General features: G+C 41.6%; 1 protein-coding gene and 2 non-coding genes across 5 annotated transcripts; all 3 read left to right on the forward strand.

Annotated features, from left to right (window-relative positions):
* Window positions 1-273: 273 nt before the first annotated feature.
* Window positions 274-20,737, forward strand: LOC118207619 (TRAF3-interacting JNK-activating modulator). Of its 3 annotated transcripts, XM_035381386.1 has the most exons (16): window positions 274-460; window positions 3,458-3,533; window positions 6,477-6,924; window positions 7,340-7,484; window positions 8,293-8,344; window positions 8,944-8,971; window positions 9,537-9,566; window positions 10,366-10,461; window positions 13,522-13,593; window positions 13,861-14,001; window positions 15,138-15,275; window positions 15,465-15,600; window positions 16,406-16,456; window positions 17,635-17,768; window positions 18,427-18,540; window positions 19,074-20,737. In XM_035381386.1, exons 3-16 carry the CDS (start codon window positions 6,544-6,546, stop codon window positions 19,266-19,268), a joined length of 1,713 nt encoding a protein of 570 aa, XP_035237277.1. In that variant the 5' UTR covers window positions 274-460; window positions 3,458-3,533; window positions 6,477-6,543; the 3' UTR covers window positions 19,269-20,737. The 3 variants fall into 3 exon arrangements, with proteins under 3 accessions (XP_035237277.1, XP_035237279.1, XP_035237278.1); XM_035381388.1 differs by lacking the exon at window positions 16,406-16,456; XM_035381387.1 differs by lacking the exon at window positions 3,458-3,533.
* On the forward strand, window positions 1,647-1,729 carry trnal-cag. The gene has a single exon. It is a non-coding gene; the product is annotated as a tRNA-Leu (tRNA).
* Window positions 2,091-2,173, forward strand: trnal-cag. The gene has a single exon. It is a non-coding gene; the product is annotated as a tRNA-Leu (tRNA).
* Window positions 20,738-20,782: the final 45 nt, after the last annotated feature.

Here is a 20,782-nt window from a genome sequence, read left to right on the forward strand (position 1 = left end):
ATGTAAACGCCTTGTGTCTGTTAGAGTAGCCTACAGAGGAATCAGGCTCATGTATGACTGCCGTCAGCTGCCTCTTTTTCGTTTGAATCACCACCTTGTTGAAGACACAAAAACAAATGCCCATATTCCTTCACTGCACATCTCCAAAGACTAGCGTAGTAGTGCCAGGGAAGAGGCTGCTTCTAATCTGAGTGTCCATCTGTGTGTGACACAGTTTGCAAGCAGGGTGGTAGCTGAGATAGAGGAACATACACACACACACATAAATAGTGTGGTTTCTTCCATTTCCTGTAGACGCAGCAAGGAGTGTAGAGGCTGCCGTTGAAGCTACAGTTTTAACAGAACCCGCCAATTAACGACAAAGCCGGGCATGCTCTATGGATATTTTTTCACCGTCTAATTTTCACAGTCTGTTTACCCACAAAGGCCGAAGACAGCAGTGAACCCAGTCTGAGAGAAGGTAACTTTCATTTTGCAAAAAAGATACAAGATGTTTGGCTTTTTGCTACTAAGTCAGACGGTAGGATGTTTGAATGATTCGTTTGAATTTTTCTAGTTTTTTCAGATAAGAGTTGCTTATTTAAACAATTTAAACTGCTAGTGTTGTGCCATTTGAGTTTGAACACTTGTGGGCCTACTTAGCATTTTACACTTCTAAACATTACAATGAAACACACATTATCTTAAGACTGCTCTGTGCAGAATATAAGTATTAAACACACAACAAAAAACAACCAATTCTTGAATCCTAAAATTTATAGTAACTAATTCTTGAACTGGCTATAAGATGTCCTGATGGCAGGGTCACCTTTTTCACTGAGTGCAGGACAAGGCATCCCCCATTTTTGGGGGACGAGTCTCCATTCCCTTCTACGGTAAGGGGAGTTGCCTGTAGCGGCGTAAGAGCCTGCTTGTCTGCTGTGTTTAACAGGATATGAGTAGCGCCGATACGAAGACATATACCTCGTAGATGTGTGGTAAATTTACAACAGGGGTGTCAAATGCAATTCCTAGAATCCTGGGTTGGGGGAACGGGTGAATGAATTGGGATCTTATTAAAGTCTATGACGACCCATGATGCCATGCCCGAGCCTGAAACCTGAGGTGTACAAATCTAGGGTCAGTTCTTGACTCTGAAATGAATCTGGAGTCACATGTTAAACTGAACCAAGCTCATTTTACAAAAAAATATCTTATTTGTGATATATTTCTAAGGTGATTTTAGAAATATAGCAAAAATAAGATATTTATTTCTCTATCAGACAGATAATATGATTTTACTTGACGTAGGACAGACAATTGTAAATATTTTACTTTCTTTCCAAATTTTGTAATTGGAAAGCTGTAACTAACATGGAAAAAACTGATCCACAATTCCATATAAACCAGGCTTACCCCGTGGGCAATGGATGGTGGGCTGTAGAGGATTCCTAGAGTGGGCCAATAAAAAGTAGTCGATTCAGCTTTTATATTTGCATGTTCAATATGCTTTTAATTTCATCTTGACTCACTAAAATGCTAAATTTTTCACATGATTATTGACACTTATTGCCACTACTCATTTTGCCATGTTTTGGCTTTTCATTTTGTGTACATGCCATGTCAAAATTCTCTAATCTCCCTATGTACACAAGACTTGACATGTTGTCAGGATGGCCGAGCGGTCTAAGGCGCTGCGTTCAGGTCGCAGTCTCCTCTGGAGGCGTGGGTTCGAATCCCACTTCTGACAGTTTTCAAACTCTGAATATATACTTCCTGTTGTTCTACAGTCGCAGATTTGGGATTTCTTAGTTATAATCGGAACATATGACAATCATATGGGCTTGCTTGTTATTTGCTATATTTACCACAGAGCCAAAACTCTGTGGTACATTTTTACAATCGAAGATACAGTAGTTTTCCTGTTGGCTTTCTCCTTTACAATTCAATGTGGGCTTCATGTTGTTGGCAATATTCTGAAAATATATAGCCTTCGAGTGGTGTTTTAATGCCAGCTTTGCACTTGTAGAGTTTCCAGTGACTTGTAATTCTGCTAAACTTGACCGGCTGCCTAAAATTTTCCGAGCTACATACAGAAAATTTGTTGTGCTGTCAGGATGGCCGAGCGGTCTAAGGCGCTGCGTTCAGGTCGCAGTCTCCTCTGGAGGCGTGGGTTAAAATCCCACTTCTGACAATTTTCACAGTGGGCTTCATGTTGTAACACACTAAACAGTGGAAGTATCTAACTGGTGAAGGAACACGGGTAGAATTACCCCCTGCCACTGGAACAGGATTCACTTACTGATCTCTCGGTTATCTGACTCCAAAATAACGTTCAAACCTTTCCTCTGTGCTTGCAGTTATACATAGAGGGAGACTGCAAATTATCCAGTAGTAATGTGGCTCTATACAGACTGCGATCTATCTTGCTTGGATACACTAGTGTATAGGCGAGTGACTACGGGTTGCAGATACCCTGAGTTCTATGTGTATGTTAGGACCTTAAAACTGCTAGGTGTGCAGCGGTAAGAGTCAAAGAGGAATGCCAGGTTAAAATGAATGCAGTTTATTGTACAGTGTGATTAATAATGGCAATATAATAATGGTGCACAATAAAAAAAAACTGTGTGTAGTGGAAAGGCTATATGCAAATGGCGTGCAGGAGGCAGTGTTGACAAGTCTGTCTGAACCATTCCACTTTTCCCCCTTTATACCCAAGGATCAAAGGAAAACCCCAAATCATCAAATAAAGACACAATCATAACAAACGAGTAACATTATTGATCCTGCTTGTCCAATATCTGTAAGCCCATCAAACCAGGTTAACCTTATAGTACAGGCATTTTGTGAGAAAAAAGGGGTGAACCTTGCACAAATTGCAACAGAAAATCTGACAAATGTTTATTACTCATAAAAGTCTCCTCTATAACATAAAAAAGTCCTAAGAGATCCAAGTAGTGGAAAGTATTTTTCAAAGGTGTTTCTTAACCATACCCTGGTACCACTTTTTTGCTTCCTAAAATAATATTTTAAAGGAACATCACTATATTAGTATACTTGCAACATAAATTGGCACTAATCCATATACATGTTGCCATTGATTAACATAAATTTAAAACAAAATTATTTACATATCACTTAAAATTAGAGCCCGACCGATGCCAGATTTTTAGGTCCGATGCCGATCCCGATTTTGGAGAGTCCTAGCCCACCGGTTACCGATGTTTTGACCGATATTTTGTCAAAAACTGCAACATTTTCAAATCAATCTGAAAAACTTATAATTTATTGAAGTTTCTATATTTAAGAACATTTAACTTATAAGCAAACAAATAAAAATAAAAATAAACACACAAAGAACTTTCTAGATAAAAAAATGTAAAAGATGATATTAAATTAAATATATATATCAACACCATCTTTAAGTGTGTGAAATCAAAATAACTCCACACCTTGCTTTTACTCCTTTCTTTTCCAGCCATCCAGTGTGTCCTTCACGTCACGTGCTTGTCTTGCATCTGTCATGTCCTTGTTCTGCTCGCCAGTGTTCTGATGTAAAAAATTAATTAAGAAAAAATAAGATAATCTTGCTGTGTGGAATGATCTTCCTGAGTGGTGACACTACTGATATTGGATGTGTTGTCCACAGTAAATTTATACCTGACAGTTACTGTTGATAAGAATCAAAGGTTCCTATGAGATTCCATAGGAAATGCATGCGGGTCATTTTTGACCCACTTATGGAAGCTTGGGGTAATAATACAAAAACTACAATTTCTGTACAATTTCAGTTTCTGGTTGATTGTGGACAGTACTGAACTCTTTGTGTGGACATCAGACAGGAAGACATGCATAAATCAATTTTTTAACATGGGCGGCAATGGGAAATTGTGGCATCACCGATTTCAGTATTTTTCAATATTTTCCACCACTTGGATTTCTTAGGACTTTTGATATGTCATAAATTACATATTTATGAGACTAGAACAGTTGAAAGAGTTTCTGTTGCAATTTGTGCGGGGTCATGTTGTATAATGCCTGTACTATTAGCCGTACAGCTGGGTGTTGACCTGTTAACTTTTGAATGGTTTTCCAAGATCTTTAGTCCGTGCCCACTGTACACCATCAAAGACACCAATACCAATGTTTAGTAACTGCCATCCCACTTTTTAACAAACCCTACCAACTCCCGGTCAGCTCAGTACAATCTGTTTTCCTTTGGGGTTCTAATAAGGGACACACTTCTGTAAAACCACACTACAATGTTCTTGGCTATAATCTCCACATCTCGCAATCAATGGTGGGTTTCATGTTTTCACCTGCTGTCGCAACTGAATTCAGCTTTTGCCTTTATGTTGAAGTAAGGTTTGATGAAGCCAGGTTTGATAGAGCCAAAACTGTTCTCACTTTTACAACTGAAGGCACAGTAGGATTCCTGTTGACTTTCAACTTTATGAGCCAAGACGGGCTTCATGTTGTTGGAAATACTCAGAACATATAGCCAACAAGTGGTTTTGTAATGCCAAATGTTGCACATGTCGAGTTTTCAGAGACCTGTAATTAAGATAAGGGTGACTGATCTACCTACGTATGCTAGCTTAGAGGCATTTTCAGGATGGCCGAGCGGTCTAAGGTGCTGCATTCAGGTCCCAGGCAAACCAAGAAGGTGCACTTCATGTTCTGCTTTCATGGTCATATTCGACAGTGGGCTTCATATTCTTGGCTATTATCTCAACATAGCAATCAATGGTGGGTTTTCTATTGTTAGCTACATTTACCACATTGAGCCAAAACTGTTTTCACTTTTACAGTCAAAGGTACAGGAGGTTTTGGCTTGGCTTGTTAGCTTTCACCTTTACAATCAAATGTGGGCTTCATGTTGTTGGGTATATTTGGAAAATAGCCTACAAGTGGTTTTTTAATGCCAAATTCTGCACAGTGGCAAGTTTCCAATGACCTGTAATTTTGCTAACAATCTGTGGTGGGTTTTCATGATGTTGGCCAAATACAGCCTTTCGTCTTTATAATCAAAGGTGGGTTTCCTGTTGGCTTTCACTGTTACATCAAAGAAGGGATTCATATTGTTGGCTAAATTTTCCACATACAGCCAAAACTGTTTTCCCATTTAAAACTGAAGGTATGTGTTGTTGCCTACATTTGGCACAAATAGCATAATTTAACAGCAAAAGTTGCACGTCAAGTTTTCAATTGGCTATAATTTGACAAGAAGTCTATGATCTCTTTATCAACGCAGCTTTTGCCATGCTGTCAGGCTGGTCTACGGTGCTGTGTTCAGCTCCCAGTTTCTTCTGGATGTGTGTGTTCAAATCCTTCTTCTCAGATTTCAAACCAAAGTAGATTAGTACTGTTTTAATCTTCACAATTGAGGGTACGTTTTCCTGTTGTTGGGTTTCACCTTTACAGTCAAATTTGGGCCTCATCTTATTGACTACAGTTTTTTTTCTTTACACCAAACCTTGCACAAATCAAGTTTTAATTGACCAGTCATTTGGCAAAAGTTCTCAAAAAGTTAACACAAAGCAAGGTAATTCAATACAATTTCATACTGTATGACACAAACAGTCTTTAATTTATTTTTTGACTTAATAAACAGACATTTATGTTTTTCGTGGCCTACCTGTATCGGTGACAATCTATCACAAGACTGTACATTATTCTTCGGTTCCAGTCCAATGTCTGTTCGATCTAAACAGCTGTATTAGTCCATATCACGTCACCACGTTGCCTAAAGTTAAAGTTATATAAGTTATATAAATATACGAAGATAAAATCTGAGTTGAACAAATCCAATCAATTGGTTACCTCGTAGTCTACTGGCAACAGGCTCACAACCCCGTTCGGTTTAACCGCGCAGTGGGCGTGTCTGCAGTTTTTGGCGGGATAACAATACCAGCACGCTAGTAGCCTATGCTAAAAACTATGCGATGTTGGTAACTGTTTACTTTACGATTACATTTGGATTCCTTGACGTTACACACACAGTAGAGTAGCCGAAAAACACTTAGCGAAAAATTCACTTGCGTAGTCTAGCCAAAACAGACTTTGGCAATACCTCCCGAAATGTTTATTCAACTCTCCCGCCGTTCGTTGGAGCCAAAGAGATGATAATTCTGCGAGTTTAACCTGAAATACGTCGTTTAAAGTTAATGCATCTACCTAAAAAGTTCGTGTTACCATACATTTCACCCTGTGTTAGATTGCCCCGCTCTCCCCTATTCTATGGCTAGTAGGCCTACTGGGCTTTCACCAAAGCCAGACCAATTGTCGTCGTGTAGAGAAAATCGTGAAATGTTTGAATCGCAAACGTTCAAACTCAGTTACTTGAACTTCCAAGTTGCTCTATCGATAGACTAGTGTCTTGTTAATGGCTTGGCTAAATGTCGTTATCATGAAATTAAAGGTAGCTGTATTTTAATAATCAAAACCTATTTTTGTGCGCATGTTATTGTTTTAAATGTATATATTCTCAATTTCAGGAACAATTTTTAAAGAAGCTCACTTCTGTATGAAAGCAAAATCTCCAGATCGCGCCTGTGATCACGAATGGCAACCATCAGTGCCACCAGAAGGCGACAGCTACTAGCAGCTGATTACGACCAGAAGGTAGATCAACGCGTGGCCAAGCACGAGTGCCTCAGAAATCGCAACAACTCGACCTATTGCCGTAGCCCTGGGCGACAGAACGAGGCAGAGAGGCAAAAGACTGAACTGCAGAAGAAAAGACACCTGGAGTTTCTAAAGAGGCGTAAAATTGATGACACGGAGACTCCGCTAGTATCCGAGGGGGTGAAAAGCACGGAGCCCAAAGTATCGCTGCGGACACACCTGCACCGGCCACCTCCGTTAAACAGACGCTCCATTGTAACGGCACAAGACCTGGGAATCTTCTGGCCTGACGTCCGTTCCGTTGAACAGACCAGCACGGTACTTCTACACCTTCATCATTAATATACTAGGCCTACACTTGGCCCAAAAACCTTCGACTATACCCGTAGCCTACATTTTCTGCCAATATGCTAGTCTACAATGAAAAATATGAATAACCCCAAAATTCAGTCATCTGCACAACGAAATAAACACCAAACAGCATTTTTTAAATGACCCAACTAAAATGATGAGATAACATAAGCTACAACCTGTATTATAAAGAATTGTCTTTTAAAGTTTTATTATGGTCAATCAGTATTTATTAATCCCTAGTTTACTTCTCATCTATTGGTTTTAAAGTTTTTTTCCCCCATTACATTGTATATCCAATATTTGATCTCCCTGCATGGCGCTCATGTCACACAAAAGGCCAATTTTCATTGCTTTTGCTTTTTTATGGACCCTACCTCAGTGGGTGACTCCAGTTGCATCCCAAAGGAGTGAGAAGTGGACTGGAAGACAGCAAGCTCCTAACCCCGCCCCACTGTCCAGTAACCCCACCCCACTCACCTTCCCTCTGCTGCTGGAGACCGTGGACCTACAGAAGAGAGATAGAGGTAGGAAAACACCCACTGTGAGTAGCTATCTGTGAATGGTAATAATAATGGTGAGGAAATACTTTAATTAATTAATTATGTTCTTGACTGAAATGAAGAACAGCATTAAGGAGTCAAATTTCTCTGGGGTGGTACAGAATTGGTGTTTTTGCTTGCTGAGTTACAGTAGTGATGGGTGTATTTTTCCGTCCTTTAATGTTTATGAAATTTGTCTCCTGTAATAGTTTCTCAAATTAATTTAAAAGTAAGAATTCTCTTAAATTTTAAAATAAGGGAACACAGAGCCTGTCTCTGGAAGTGTGAAACCACATCCTCATCCTCAGGACATTGGATATGTAAAAACAATATTTCAGAAACCTCACCTAGTCAATACGCAGTCCCATCAGATCAGCAAAATGAAGGACGGGAGTGAGGTAATAAGAGAGAGCCAAAAATCATCTGCTCAATCGGCATTCACATGTTCCTGCTCATATTTTAGCGTAAAATTCCATTTCAGTGCCATTGCAATGTTTAATAACCCATAATTAGTGCCAACACGTGATACGCCATGTGTAATTAGCACTACAAAATGTATTAAACGTTTTCTGAGCATGAGTTTCGGTCTAGCATAATGGTTAGGAAGGTGGGCTTGTAAGTTCATGGCTGTGGGTTTGGTGTCCCGGTGGAGGGCCGCTGGAGAGCGAAATGTGGATATATAATGTATGGTATCATGCAATGGAAGGCGGGTTTGCTCTTATTCAGAGTAAAAACTGTGAGCAAGTCCACGTGTGTTTACAAGATGGTCTTTGATTGTTCTGTTCTGTGTCAGGAGTCCAGACGTCCAGCAGTCGGCACACACAAGACACAAGTGCACAAACCCAGTAAGTCTGCTTCATTAACCCATCAAGGTGTGAGGTCACATATGTGAGATTAGAATGTTCTTAACTGAACATTCCGATGCTGATGTAACAATCACTGCTGGTAACTGAAAGCAGTGGAGTTCTAGAACATTGACTTTGAATTCTAGAAGAACATTCCAAAAATCCTACTCTTCAAAGGGTTAAACTGCCGACAACTGTAATGAGCTTTTCACCACAGTCAGGGCCAGCTGAGTTCTGTTCAAACTACATCTTGACTGAAGAAACCATGAGCTTTTATTTTGCGTTAGATAGGCCTTATTATACTATGTTTAAGGCTGTAGTCCAACATGCACACTCAAATCCAACGTTTGCTGTGCAGTAGATATTTAAAAAGCTTGGTTTGGAATGAACAGGTTCTTGTTTAGTGCCAAAAATTTCAAGTTACACTGTGATTTACCATATTAGCATGTATATCAGGAGTAGTCTATGGAAATAAATATGCAACTAATATAAGAGACACTGTTCCCTCAGGGGTATAAGGATTGTTTAATTTAGTACTGCTACCAAGAGTTCTCTTGATTTTTCTTCCCACTGTGAAACGTGCTACATTTGTCTTACAGGTCGGGTCTTATAACGCTTAAGGAATCGGTAAGCATCCCCTTATCTACATCTTTCGTCTAATTATGAGTCATTCATTTATCAAAAATGTCCAATTTATTCTTTTATATTGAGTTTGCATAATAATCTGTCTTAAGCAGAGAAAATATGGAATGTACTGTGCAACATAAAGCTGCATGTAAATGAGTGTTTCCCTTGGTAATTTTTTTTCTGCTACAGATGGATAAACTTTACCGTTGTATTTGAATCCTTCCTCATAGGGAGCTGAATAGTATTACACACTCTGTTGCCAGTTCTTGGCCCTTAAATTCAACTTTAAGGGAGCGTCAGCAGAAACTGAAATTAGTTTCTGCTAGATTTATGTCCAATAATGAGTTGTGCCCTTGGTGGTGAAGCAGAACACTTTGCTGTAACACACTTGCAGGGATCTAAGAGACAGAGAAATTTCCAGACCCCTTCCTGCTGTGTGTCGATGGGGTCTGAGAACATACTGATGGACAGACCGGTGCATAGATGACACTCTCTCCCCCTCTCTGTCTCTCTGCTCTCTCTCTCTTTCTCTCTGTCTCACTGCTGTGTCTCTCTCTCAATTCAGGATCTTCAAAAACTGGCTGACTACCTACAGGTATGTGCGTCATCGAATTAGAATTTTTGCAGCCTGAATCTCAGACTAAACTGTCTATGGATGCTGAGGATATTGTTTGTCAATATTGGACAGTAATGGCACAGTTAGTCATTCAGTGAGTCATAGGGTCATAAGTCAGAGGTCAGGAATAGTGGATGGCACCTTTGATTTGTAATTGCCAAGAGGTCAAAGGTAAGAATTTTACAGTTTGGATACAAATGTTAATTTGCTCCACATTCACTGTCTATGTTGACAAAAACTTGTCATTGTACTAATTGTATTATCATTTGCTAAGGAGAATTTTACTGAGACTGCAACATATTACTTCGCAATTGAGAAGAAAATCATAGATTTTTGTGCATGTTTCCCCACAAATGTATTGTAAATCTGACTGTGTGATCATTTCCACTTATGTACTAAGTGTACATAACTGTGTTGACTGATGAATCACTAAAGTACTGTGAAGCTATCATGGAGTGTGATTTCACTGTGTCCGAACTATCACTAATAAAGGAATCAAGAATATTTGGATTAGAACTTTGGAATGAACAAAAGAGAAGAGCTGCAATGTGTTCCTTTGAGACAAATTAATTACTCATCAGTGTGTGGAGTCTGTCCACTGATCTCTGTGCTAAGTGTAGACCCCAGACAAGTGTGTTCTGGTTCATGTTGTATGGGCTGGGTGTGGTTATAGGTGCAGGTTGGTCAGGGTGGGTGTGGTTATAGGTGCAGGTTGGTCAGGGTGGGTGTGTTTGTAGGTGTATTTACGAGTCCTGTATGTGCTGCGCCTCCCCTGTAGGAGGCCCTCCGTAGGGAGGAGTGTCTGAAACAGAAGCTGGCTCTCCTCCAACACCACGCCTCCTCACTGCTGCAGTCTTCAGACAAGCTGTGGACGGTAAGCTCCTCCCACCCTGGATCCAGGAAGTTATGCCATCAGCATATGCCGTACGCACAGTTCATCTCAGCTGAATACTGCTGACTCATTTTCCCTCATCGGTATATAGCTGATAACTAACCACCAGCCAAAATCCACTTTTAGAAGTATTTTTTTTTAGACTTTGGTTGCAAGCACATCTTTAAAATGTTTTCCTTTGGGGAAAGAATGTACATGTGATCTGGACTTTCATTTAACATTGCTGAAAAGTTGTGGTGTCGGTTGTTTAAAAAAAAAAAAAGCATATAGCACTGCTACAACATTGTTAATGACCACAACATCATGCATCCTTGCTACAATTCTGAGAAAGTTAACATGAGCACCGTACTGCCTAGCAACTGTCACGTGTCTCCTAACTACAATTGCCTCCAATGTGTAGAGTGAGCAGTTCAACATTAAATAGCCAGAAACCACCTATACCAATAGCTGTAATTATTAAGTGCATTACCTAGGGCCTAAATGCATTGCATTTGGTGCAGACAAGTCCTGTTCATTTAAAATTAAGTTTGGGCAGCGGTGTTAATATCTAATTTCATTGTGAAGCTGTTTACGTGCAAGCCACACAGTATCATAATCAGTGTGTCAGTTGCCACGGGAACAATGGAACCTGTAAAAGCGTGGTCTCCCACGCTCTGTCACGGAGATGCGGTTCTGCAGTGACAGCCGTTAGCGTGGGCTGCCGCTCAAGGCTAACGCAGGAAGCAGCCAGCCATGGACCGCTGCTTATATGCAGTACTGGGTGTGTTCTGTCTCTGTTAGACAGGACCCTGAGTTATGAAAGTGACAGCTATTCCCTGAGCTCATCAGCTCATGAGCTCACAACAGTCTGAGCTATATAACAGTGAACAGCAATCTGAGCTGTAGAGCAGTGAGCAGCAGTCTGAGCTGTAGAGCAGTGAACAGCAGTGAACAGCAACCTGAGCTGTAGAGCAGTGAAAAAAGCAGTGAACAGCACCCTGAGCTGTAGAGCAGTGAACAGCACTCTGAGCTGTAGAGCAGTGAGCAGCAGTCTGAGCTGTAGAGCGGTGAACAGCAGTGAACAGCAACCTGAGCTGTAGAGCAGTGAACAGCACCCTGAGCTGTAGAGCAGTGAACAGCAGTGAACAGCACCCTGAGCTGTAGAGCAGTGACCAGCACCCTGAGCTGTGGAGCAGTGAACAGCACCCTGAGCTGTAGAGCAGTGAACAGCAGTCTGAGCTGTAGAGCAATGAACAGCACCCTGAGCTGTAGAGCAGTGAACAGCAGTGAACAGCACCCTGAGCTGTAGAGCAGAGAACAGCACCCTGATCTGTAGAGCAGTGAACAGCAGTCTGAGCTATAGAGCAGTGAGCAGCAGTCTGAGCTGTAGAGCTGTGAACAGCAGTCTGAGCTGTAGAGCAGTGAGCAGCAGTCTGAGCTGTAGAGCAGTGAACAGCAGTGAACAGCAGTCTGAGCTATAGAGCAGTGAACAGCAGTCTGAGCTGTATTCTCTCAGTGTGGTGAGAATGCGTATGTGTGTGTGTGTGTGCGTGTGACAGAGAGAGAAAGAACGATATTAATTACATCTTTTACCATTGAAATCAATCGTCTCACACCTTTCATAGTCCGCCTGGACACCAAACCCCTGTTTAATCAAATCTGAAATATTTTCCTGTACTTGCTCAACTAACTTAATATTATGTAACTAAAACAGAACTGTATACCACAGGGGATATTTGGTTACAGGAAACCTCAGACATATAAAGCAGATAACAAGATTCACTCGCCAGTTACAGTGAAGACCAACATAATGTGATGTACATTTACCACTAATGTTTAACCACTGAAATCTGCCCTTATCCTTACCTTCATCCAGCATTTTAACACCCACGGCTCATTCTAGCCTCTGCTAATCACAAACATGTTTTTTTCTGCTTTCTGCTGCTAAGTAAAGTTATGCCGACTGTTTTTATTCAAACTTACAGTTAAAGTTCAACAAAGATTTTCATTTAAAAATTTGACATTTTGTTTTAATCAAACAGATGGTTCAGTCTAAATGAGCCATATAAAAATCCGTGGAAAATTGTCTCTGTTGACAGAAAGGGCCATTTTTAGTTGGAATTAAAATTGTTCAAAAGAAGTAACCAGTTACCAAGCTGTCATTTTGAAAGTGGTGGTTTACCTCTGTTCCTGTAGTGAGAGAACGAGAGAGAGAGAGAGAGAGATAGAAAGAGAGAGAGATGGTGGGGGATTATCGAGAATTCAGGTTTCAATGGACGCAACACCCAATCAGATCGCAGAGCTGTCTGGAAGTGTGAAAAAAAGAAACAGATGCTCAGAAGCAGGGAGGGGCCTGTGGTTTTCGGCATCCTGTTGGAGCCTACAGATCGACGCTCTGAGAGCGAGCGGGACTCTCGCACAGGAAGCGAGAAGCGTGCGTGTGCAAGGCGCTGCGAGCGGTTTTTAGCAGTTATCTCTGGTCTCCCGACGCTTCTCCCCCCGGAGGTTACGGTGGGTAAGTGTGAGCGGACCGATCGCCGGCCGTAGGGCTAGAGACAGCAGCCCTGTCCAGGAGCCAGAGGCGCTGACCTGCACTGCAGAACAGCTGTAGGTACAGGGAGGTCTCGGCCTACGGGTGCCTACAGAAATGATCACTGTGCTCCGGCTGCACTCGTGTATTGCAGTGTATGTAGCTGTGCGCCGTGTCGCGGGTGATGGAAAAGGTTCGCGTCTCAAGCGGGTCTGGGTGTTTGGGACTGTAGGATTGTTCAGTCGCAGGTGTAGTTGAGACAGAAAGGGCGTCGGGTGTCGTGTTCACCCGTGTCTGTGGTGGTGGTGACCGACCGTTTTAAACCCTTATAACTGATTATGATTGCTGTGCTTTTCTCTGTTTTTGCCTTTTGTTTTTATTTTTCCTGTTTAGCACTTTGAGCTGCAGTCTGTATGAAAGGTGCTATACAAATAAAGTTATTATTATTATTATTATTATTAGTATTATTTGCCTGCTCTTCCTCTGGGTCCAAAGGGCCAAACGCTGTGAGCCATTTCCCCTTTCTTCCGCAGTCTCGCTGCGATGAGGATCTGATGAAGAGCAGGATCGGGGTGCTGGAGTCACAGCTGCAGATCTGCACACAGGTGAGCGTCTGCCCTCGCCGGGGAGAACACGAACCCCAGGAAGCTAACACCGCCCTCAGCGTGCAAATGCAGCAAATGATAACACAGCAAGGGCTATTTCGAAAACTAAATTTAGAAACAAATGCTGATTAGCACCTGGCTAATTGTAAGCTTATTGTGTGTCCACTTTTGATGATGTCATAATGGAGGTCCTGACTCTTGGGGTCGGGGGTCGGGGGTCGGGGGTCAGGGAAAACGGCTGAAGCAGAGCTGACGCCTCTCTTGCAGAAGCTCTCCCGGGATGGAGTGAAGAAGCTGGTGCTGCAGATGGAGGAGCAGAGGCGGGGGTACGAGCAGAAGGCTCTGCTGGCGCTCCAGAGAGCCACGGAGGAGAAGAACCAGGCGGAGGAACGGGCGGAGAGCCTGCAGGTCAGGGAGGAGCCACTGTACACACGCGTGTTCCGCTCACACTCAAATTCAGTTACTAATTTAGCTGCTAACGCTGCCTACGTTTTTACAAGCCTGCCTCTTACACAGCTGGGCATTTACTGAAGAAGTTCAGGTTAAGTGCAATGACTGTGACCCACCTCAGATTTATACCTGCAACCTCTCAGTTACAGGGTCCTTAACCCCTACACATGACTGTGCCCCACCTCAGATTTATACCTGCAACCTCTCAGTTACAGGGTCCTTAACCCCTACACATGACTGTGACCCACCTCAGATTTATACCTGTAACCTCTCAGTTACAGGGTCCTTAACCCCTACACATGACTGTGCCCCACCTCAGATTTATACCTGCAACCTCTCAGTTACAGGGTCCTTAACCCCTACACATCACTGTGACACTGCAAAAAACGAAAAATAAGAAAATAAGTCAATCTCTGTTTTAGTTTTATATTCATACTTAACATCTTGTATTACTTTTTTGCTGAATAAGATAAAAAAAAAGATTGCTGGTGATGTGAGACAGTTTTACTCAGTTCAAGATTTGCCAACAGGGTAAGACAATTTCACTCGTCTAGCAAAAAGTAACTTAAAACAAGATATTTTGTACTTGAGAGAAAAAAATTAGATTTTGAGTCTCAATTGCAAGACTAAAATACTTGTTAAGACAATAATTTTTTTGCAATGTACTCCAGTATTTTTTATAGTGCATTAGAAGTTTGAATGTGGAGCTGAGGGAAACTATCTCAAACAAGAAGTTGAATATTCAGCAGCTTCTCTACTAAAGGTTTAATTCACAAAATAGACAATACTACCGGCAACTTCACCATCTTGAAGACTTATTGACTTGAAGCCTTGAGAAAGTGTAAATAACCAAAAGTCAGTCGTTTCGCATATTTTAAAGCATTTGGAGAGAAGTTGCCCTATCAATGCAGGAATAACTTAACAGAAGATTATTATGCTCTCCTTTCATTGTTGCTGACCTCTTGACCCCAAGTGTGGATACCTTCAATCATAATTCGCCAAAAACAGGGAAAACGAAACTGCTTTAGTAGCATTTCCTGGCCTCTGCTCTAGTGCGCATGTACAACTGCATGTTTGCTGGTCCTCCTCTGTAGGTGGCGCTGCAGGAAGCGAGGAAGGAGTCTGTCCTGTGGAAGGGTCTGTATGAGGAACTGAAGGAGAGCTGTGGCCTGCTGAGAAGCAACCAGGAGCAAAGCACTGACCTGCTGCAGCAGCAGCAGAACCAACTGGAGGTGAGAACAACGTTGCCGGAACGTTGTGAGAAGGTTAACGGAACAAGGCCGCAAGTTTGCTGGAATAGATATGATGCGCTTGCTGGGTGTGGAACCTCTATGAGAACGTTACCAGAATGTTATGAGAATGTCGCGAGGACGTTGTGAGAACATTGCGGGGTGGCAGAGTCTTCTGTGTTTCTGCTCCAGATGGCCGTGGGGCAGGAGGCGGACCTCAGGGACCAGCTGGGGGCACTGCAGCATGACAGTGCAGAGCTGCGCGCCCACATCGCCTTCCTGGAACAAGACAACCAGGTCAAGCTTGAGCAGCTGCAGGAAATGAGAGGTGCAGTTCCTGTCCTTCCCACCAGAGGGCACTTCACACACAAACTACATTAGGACAGAGAAATTACCAATCCAGTCCTTCACGGCATTATTAATTTACATTACATTACACTTATTTAGCAGACGCTTTTATCCAAAGTGACGTACAAAAGTGCATATGTCATTGAACAACAACAAAACACAGGTTCAATAAGGTACAGTACTCATTTCATACAGTTATTCATAACCTTAGCCTTATTCCTTACTCCTTGCCCAAATGCTACGGACGTGAACAGAAATATGCTTTTCTTTGACGGACTGTACAGTGGATTTTGTGCAAAGGAATTGTCAGATCCAGGTTCTGTAGGTGTGGATGACCCTGAGGAGTCTGTAACTCTGGCCCAAACTCAGGATTTGATTATTTGTCAGTTATAAGTTTTCAGTTAAAATAAATGAAAGAATTAGCTGGATTAAGAATAGAACTTTACAGTATGTCTGTCCCTACATTTCCCTATGTTTGTTTAAGTTATCAGCTCACTACAAACAATTCAGTAATGCCACATGTCACATTGGCCTTCAAATAACATATTTTTACAAGTTTTTGTTACCTCCTAAACAGTGTTGAAACAACAAAATGTTAACATTGATGGAGAATATATGGTACATAAAGAAATTTTCATTCATAATCGTATGTTTCACTCATGTCTATTAGATGTGATTTCTGTTCATTGAAATGAATATAACAGATGTAAAAATGATAATGTTGTGCTGTGTATTTCCCTCATGCCATTAGATATCTAAAATTTAAACTGGTTTCTGCATTTCAGAGAAACTTTGGCATTTTGAGGACCCCAGTTTAACCGGAAACTTCTTTCAAAGTAAGGAAATGGAAAATAAGATACAGAGACTAGGCAGGGAAACATATACTGATGATGTTGATAGAAAACCACTCTACTCACTTATAGAATATTTTTAATGGTGTACTATATATAATAATTAGCATATGTACCGCATGCTGATGAAGGTTCACAGCTGTTCCATGTGTAGCACGTGTAGCTGGGCTGTTTCGCTAGTGAAGCACGGTCAGGTGCGGTCTCTGGAATTTTTGGGGTAGGGAGGGGCCCGGGTTTAAATCTGACCTCGGACCTGGTCACACGTGTTCAGGATAGGTGTGTTCTACCTGGGGCACATCTCTAACTCACCACACGTGTTCAGGATAGGTGTGTTCTACCTGGGGCACATCTCTAACTCACCACACGTGTTCAGGATAGGTGTGTTCTATCTGGGGCACATCTCTAACTGGTCACACGTGTTCAGGATAGGTGTGTTCTACCTGGGGCACATCTCTAACTGGTCACACGTGTTCAGGATAGGTGTGTTCTACCTGAGGCACATCTCTAACTCACCACACGTGTTCAGGATAGGTGTGTTCTACCTGGGGCACATCTCTAACTCACCACACGTGTTCAGGATAGGTGTGTTCTACCTGGGGCACATCTCTAACTCACCACACGTGTTCAGGATAGGTGTGTTCTACCTGAGGCACATCTCTAACTGGTCACACGTGTTCAGGATAGGTGTGTTCTACCTGGGGCACATTTCTAACTGGTCGCACGTGTTCAGGATAGGTGTGTTCTACCTGGGGCACATCTCTAACTGGTCACACGTGTTCAGGATAGGTGTGTTCTACCTGAGGCACATCTCTAACTGGTCACACGTGTTCAGCATAGGTGTGTTCTACCTGGGGCACATCTCTAACTGGTCACATGTGTTCAGGATAGGTGTGTTCTACCTGGGGCACATCTCTAACTGGTCACATGTGTTCAGGATAGGTGTGTTCTACCTGGGGCACATCTCTAACTCACCACACGTGTTCAGGATAGGTGTGTTCTACCTGGGGCACATCTCTAACTGGTCACACGTGTTCAGGATAGGTGTGTTCTACCTGGGGCACATCTCTAACTCACCACACGTGTTCAGGATAGGTGTGTTCTACCTGAGGCACATCTCTAACTGGTCACACGTGTTCAGGATAGGTGTGTGTTCTTGTACGCAGACTCGAACCGTGGGACGCTGGGCTCAGTCGCGCAGCTGCGTGTGTCTGATGGGAGGCCAGCGGCGGAGCTGCTGCATCAACATGGAGCCCAGCTCCAGGAGGCCCTGGAGAAGCTGGGGATGAAGGAGAAGGAGGTGAGGGCAAGGGCCATGTTTACTGGGAGTGTGAAAGGCTATCGTACATACCTTTTTATCAAAAGTGATTTTATCCTATAATTATTCTATTTATAATAATAGCCATCTTACTGTTAAGATGTCATGTCTGGAAACATAAAATTTTATGTTGAAAATAATATATCCATTGCTAAACTTTACCAACTGTACATGCTGTTACCATACGAAACTCACCAATTTCACAATATGAAAAATACTTTCACATGAAAAACACCTCTGTGAACATACCAGTGTTGACCTTTACTTTACTTCATGCTGTTTTTAGTTTTCACATTGGGCCTCTCAGTCATAGATGTAAGCCATACTATGCAATGGGAAGGAAGCATAGTCATAAATATTGCAGGTCTGACCACTTCCTCTTATGAGCTACAATTACATGGAAGTGAGCCAATGACTAACAAGTACAAGAGCCCTTTTTTTTTAAGTCATGTCGATTAAATTACGCCTCGTATATACTGAATTATATATACTCAATATACTGAATTATATATACAAAATAAAATTTGGTTTCTTAATAAAGGGCCTGAAGTGTCCTCACTGAAGAGAAGAACACTAGTCCCGAAGTGAAGGTGGGTTTTTGACTGACAGGTTGTTGTGTTGTGGGCGTGTCTCTCAACAGTGTGTGGAGCTGCGGGCGGAGCTTGAAGCCATGGAACATGAGTGCCACTCCTGCCAGTCCCGCCTGGCACAGTGCCGGGAGGAGCTGAGGCAGTTGAACGTCCGCAGGAGCAAGGTCAGCACCTTCTCCAACACCGCAACCCTTTACTGTTCCTCTATCCAAACTCACCACCTTCTCCAACACCGCAACCCTTTACTGTTCCTCTGTCCAAGGTCACAATCACTCCAATACTTTTACTCGCTGGATATTCAGCTCCTGTGTTCCTTTAGCCATCTCTGCTGATTAACCCTTTGTAGAGTAAGTTATATAGGTTTTATGTTTTTTCAAAATATTAAGTAAAATTCTAGAACTCCATTATTTTCAATTATCAGCAGTGAGTGTTACATCAGTATTAGAATGTTCAGTTAAGAACATTCTAATCACATATTTGTGATCTCTACACCTAAAAGGATTAACTATAGGAATTTTCTGACCTATACTGTAGTCTAGACCATCCGTTGCCACATTGGAGCATTTAGGTTTTCAAAGGTAAGGAGACTTTCGATGTTTCGAACGTGGAGCTGACTATCTGGCAAGTCTAAAGAATCTGAGGTAAAATGCAGTTCAGCGGGGGGGTGTTGTTCTTACTCTTCTCTTCCTCCAATCAGAGGCGCTGTAGCTCCTGGCTGGGCGTGGCTCTGCTGCTGTTGCTGGTGGTGGTGTCAGTGGCCCTGGTGTGCGTCTACCACCCCCCATTGAGCGACAGCCTCCAGGACCTGTACCAAGTCCTACAGCAGCGCTTAGAGCAGTACCTCCACCAGATGGCCTCTCCAGAACTCTCCGGATGCTACCGGCCCATCTGAGGGGGAAACACGGGAAGACCAGGAGGGAGAAAATGAATAATTTTCCAGATTTAAAATCCAGATTAAAAAAAACAACTTTTTGTTAATTTATTTTTACCTTATTGTTTTTAAATAGCAGATGCATTGTTACTTACTCAGGGAAAACTAGTCTGTGAACTTAGCCTCTACCTCTGAGGGCTCTTAAGTGCAGTATACAATGCTGGTATACTATAGACACATTTATTTTTGTGAAAGAAATAATCCGTTGCACACACAGACTCATTTTGTTTCCTTAATTTTTTGTTACTTGTCAAACATACATTTATGAGTGATTATTTTAAGATGGATCTTCATGATAGTCATCAGTACTTAAGCTCCAGCTGTTCAGCTGTTTTCGTAAAGGTAACTCAGGAAAAATAATATTGTGTTTTGCCCAAATACCCTTCACAGATTTTAGTGTCGTTCACAAATGAGTCGTACATTAATTAATGCTGGCATTTAGTGGGCATGATGTTGGCATTTATTGGGCAGTATTATGCAGTGTTTATCCTTTGACGAATATGTGATGCTTCTGTGAATTTACTCTTTAACAGAGTTATGTTTTTTTCACAGATTTTTTTTAAAGCACTGAAAGCAAAGACTGACATTGAGCGTGACTCCAATCAGTGTACCGTGGCAGAGGCTTGGCAGATGAGTTATACTTCAGAAACAAATGCAGTGCTTTAGCAGCGTTGCATCATTACTTCCACTATACAATCTCAGCAAATGCAGGACAGAGTATTGTCATACCGTCATAATTCATAATTACTGTTGCAGTTATAAGGTTTCATATTTTATTAATTGGAAAAAGAGTCACTATTTGGTTTGTTACTTTTCATAAAGGGCTTAATTTGAACCTTTTTATTTGGTAAATAGTCAGTATAACTCATACCATTATAACAGATGTGGAAAAATGTGTATGTTCACACCTGTACTAACTCGCCTTTAAATAACCTCAATAAAATAAATTAGAAAGTCCTTTCAGTACCCTGACATTTTAACTGGTTGTCCTATTGGACAAAAAGATAAAAATGTTATGTTTTATTGTGGACCATGATTGAACCATATCTTAGCTGGCAGAGTTATCTACTGGCACACGTGATTGATTGGCTAGAATGTTAATGATGGTAGCCATGAAATATGAAAAATACACAGTACATATCATGAAACATTAGATAAATGTGTGTACTATGGATTTATATTAAATGTATATATTTATATTTTAATTAAACTAATTATTGACATAAAGGAATTGCTCAAGCCCCTGGCACGTCACTGAATGTGCTCACCCATTTAATTGATGCAAATAATAAAGAGGGATGTAAAAACATAAAATGGATGTGAGATGTTTCATGAATTAGACTTTTGTGATGATAGACACAGTAACAATGTGAATCTCAAGTATGCTGAAGTTTATCTGTTGCATAGAGCAATATATACAATTAAAACAACTTCCTGCCATTCTGTGTGTTATGTGATACGTGACATGGTTACAA

The sequence above is a fragment of the Anguilla anguilla genome, chromosome 11, assembly GCF_013347855.1.
Source record: "Anguilla anguilla isolate fAngAng1 chromosome 11, fAngAng1.pri, whole genome shotgun sequence".
NCBI lineage: Eukaryota > Metazoa > Chordata > Actinopteri > Anguilliformes > Anguillidae > Anguilla > Anguilla anguilla.

Excerpts from the sequence above, each read along its gene's own strand:
- LOC118207619 (XM_035381386.1), top strand. The coding sequence starts at position 6,544 with ATGGCAACCATCAGTGCCACCAGAAGGCGACAGCTACTAGCAGCTGAT. Across the intron at positions 7,485-8,292 it reads CCTACAGAAGAGAGATAGAG|GAGTCCAGACGTCCAGCAGT; the intron begins GTAGGAAAACAC and ends GTTCTGTGTCAG. Across the intron at positions 15,276-15,464 it reads AGCAGCAGAACCAACTGGAG|ATGGCCGTGGGGCAGGAGGC; the intron begins GTGAGAACAACG and ends TTTCTGCTCCAG.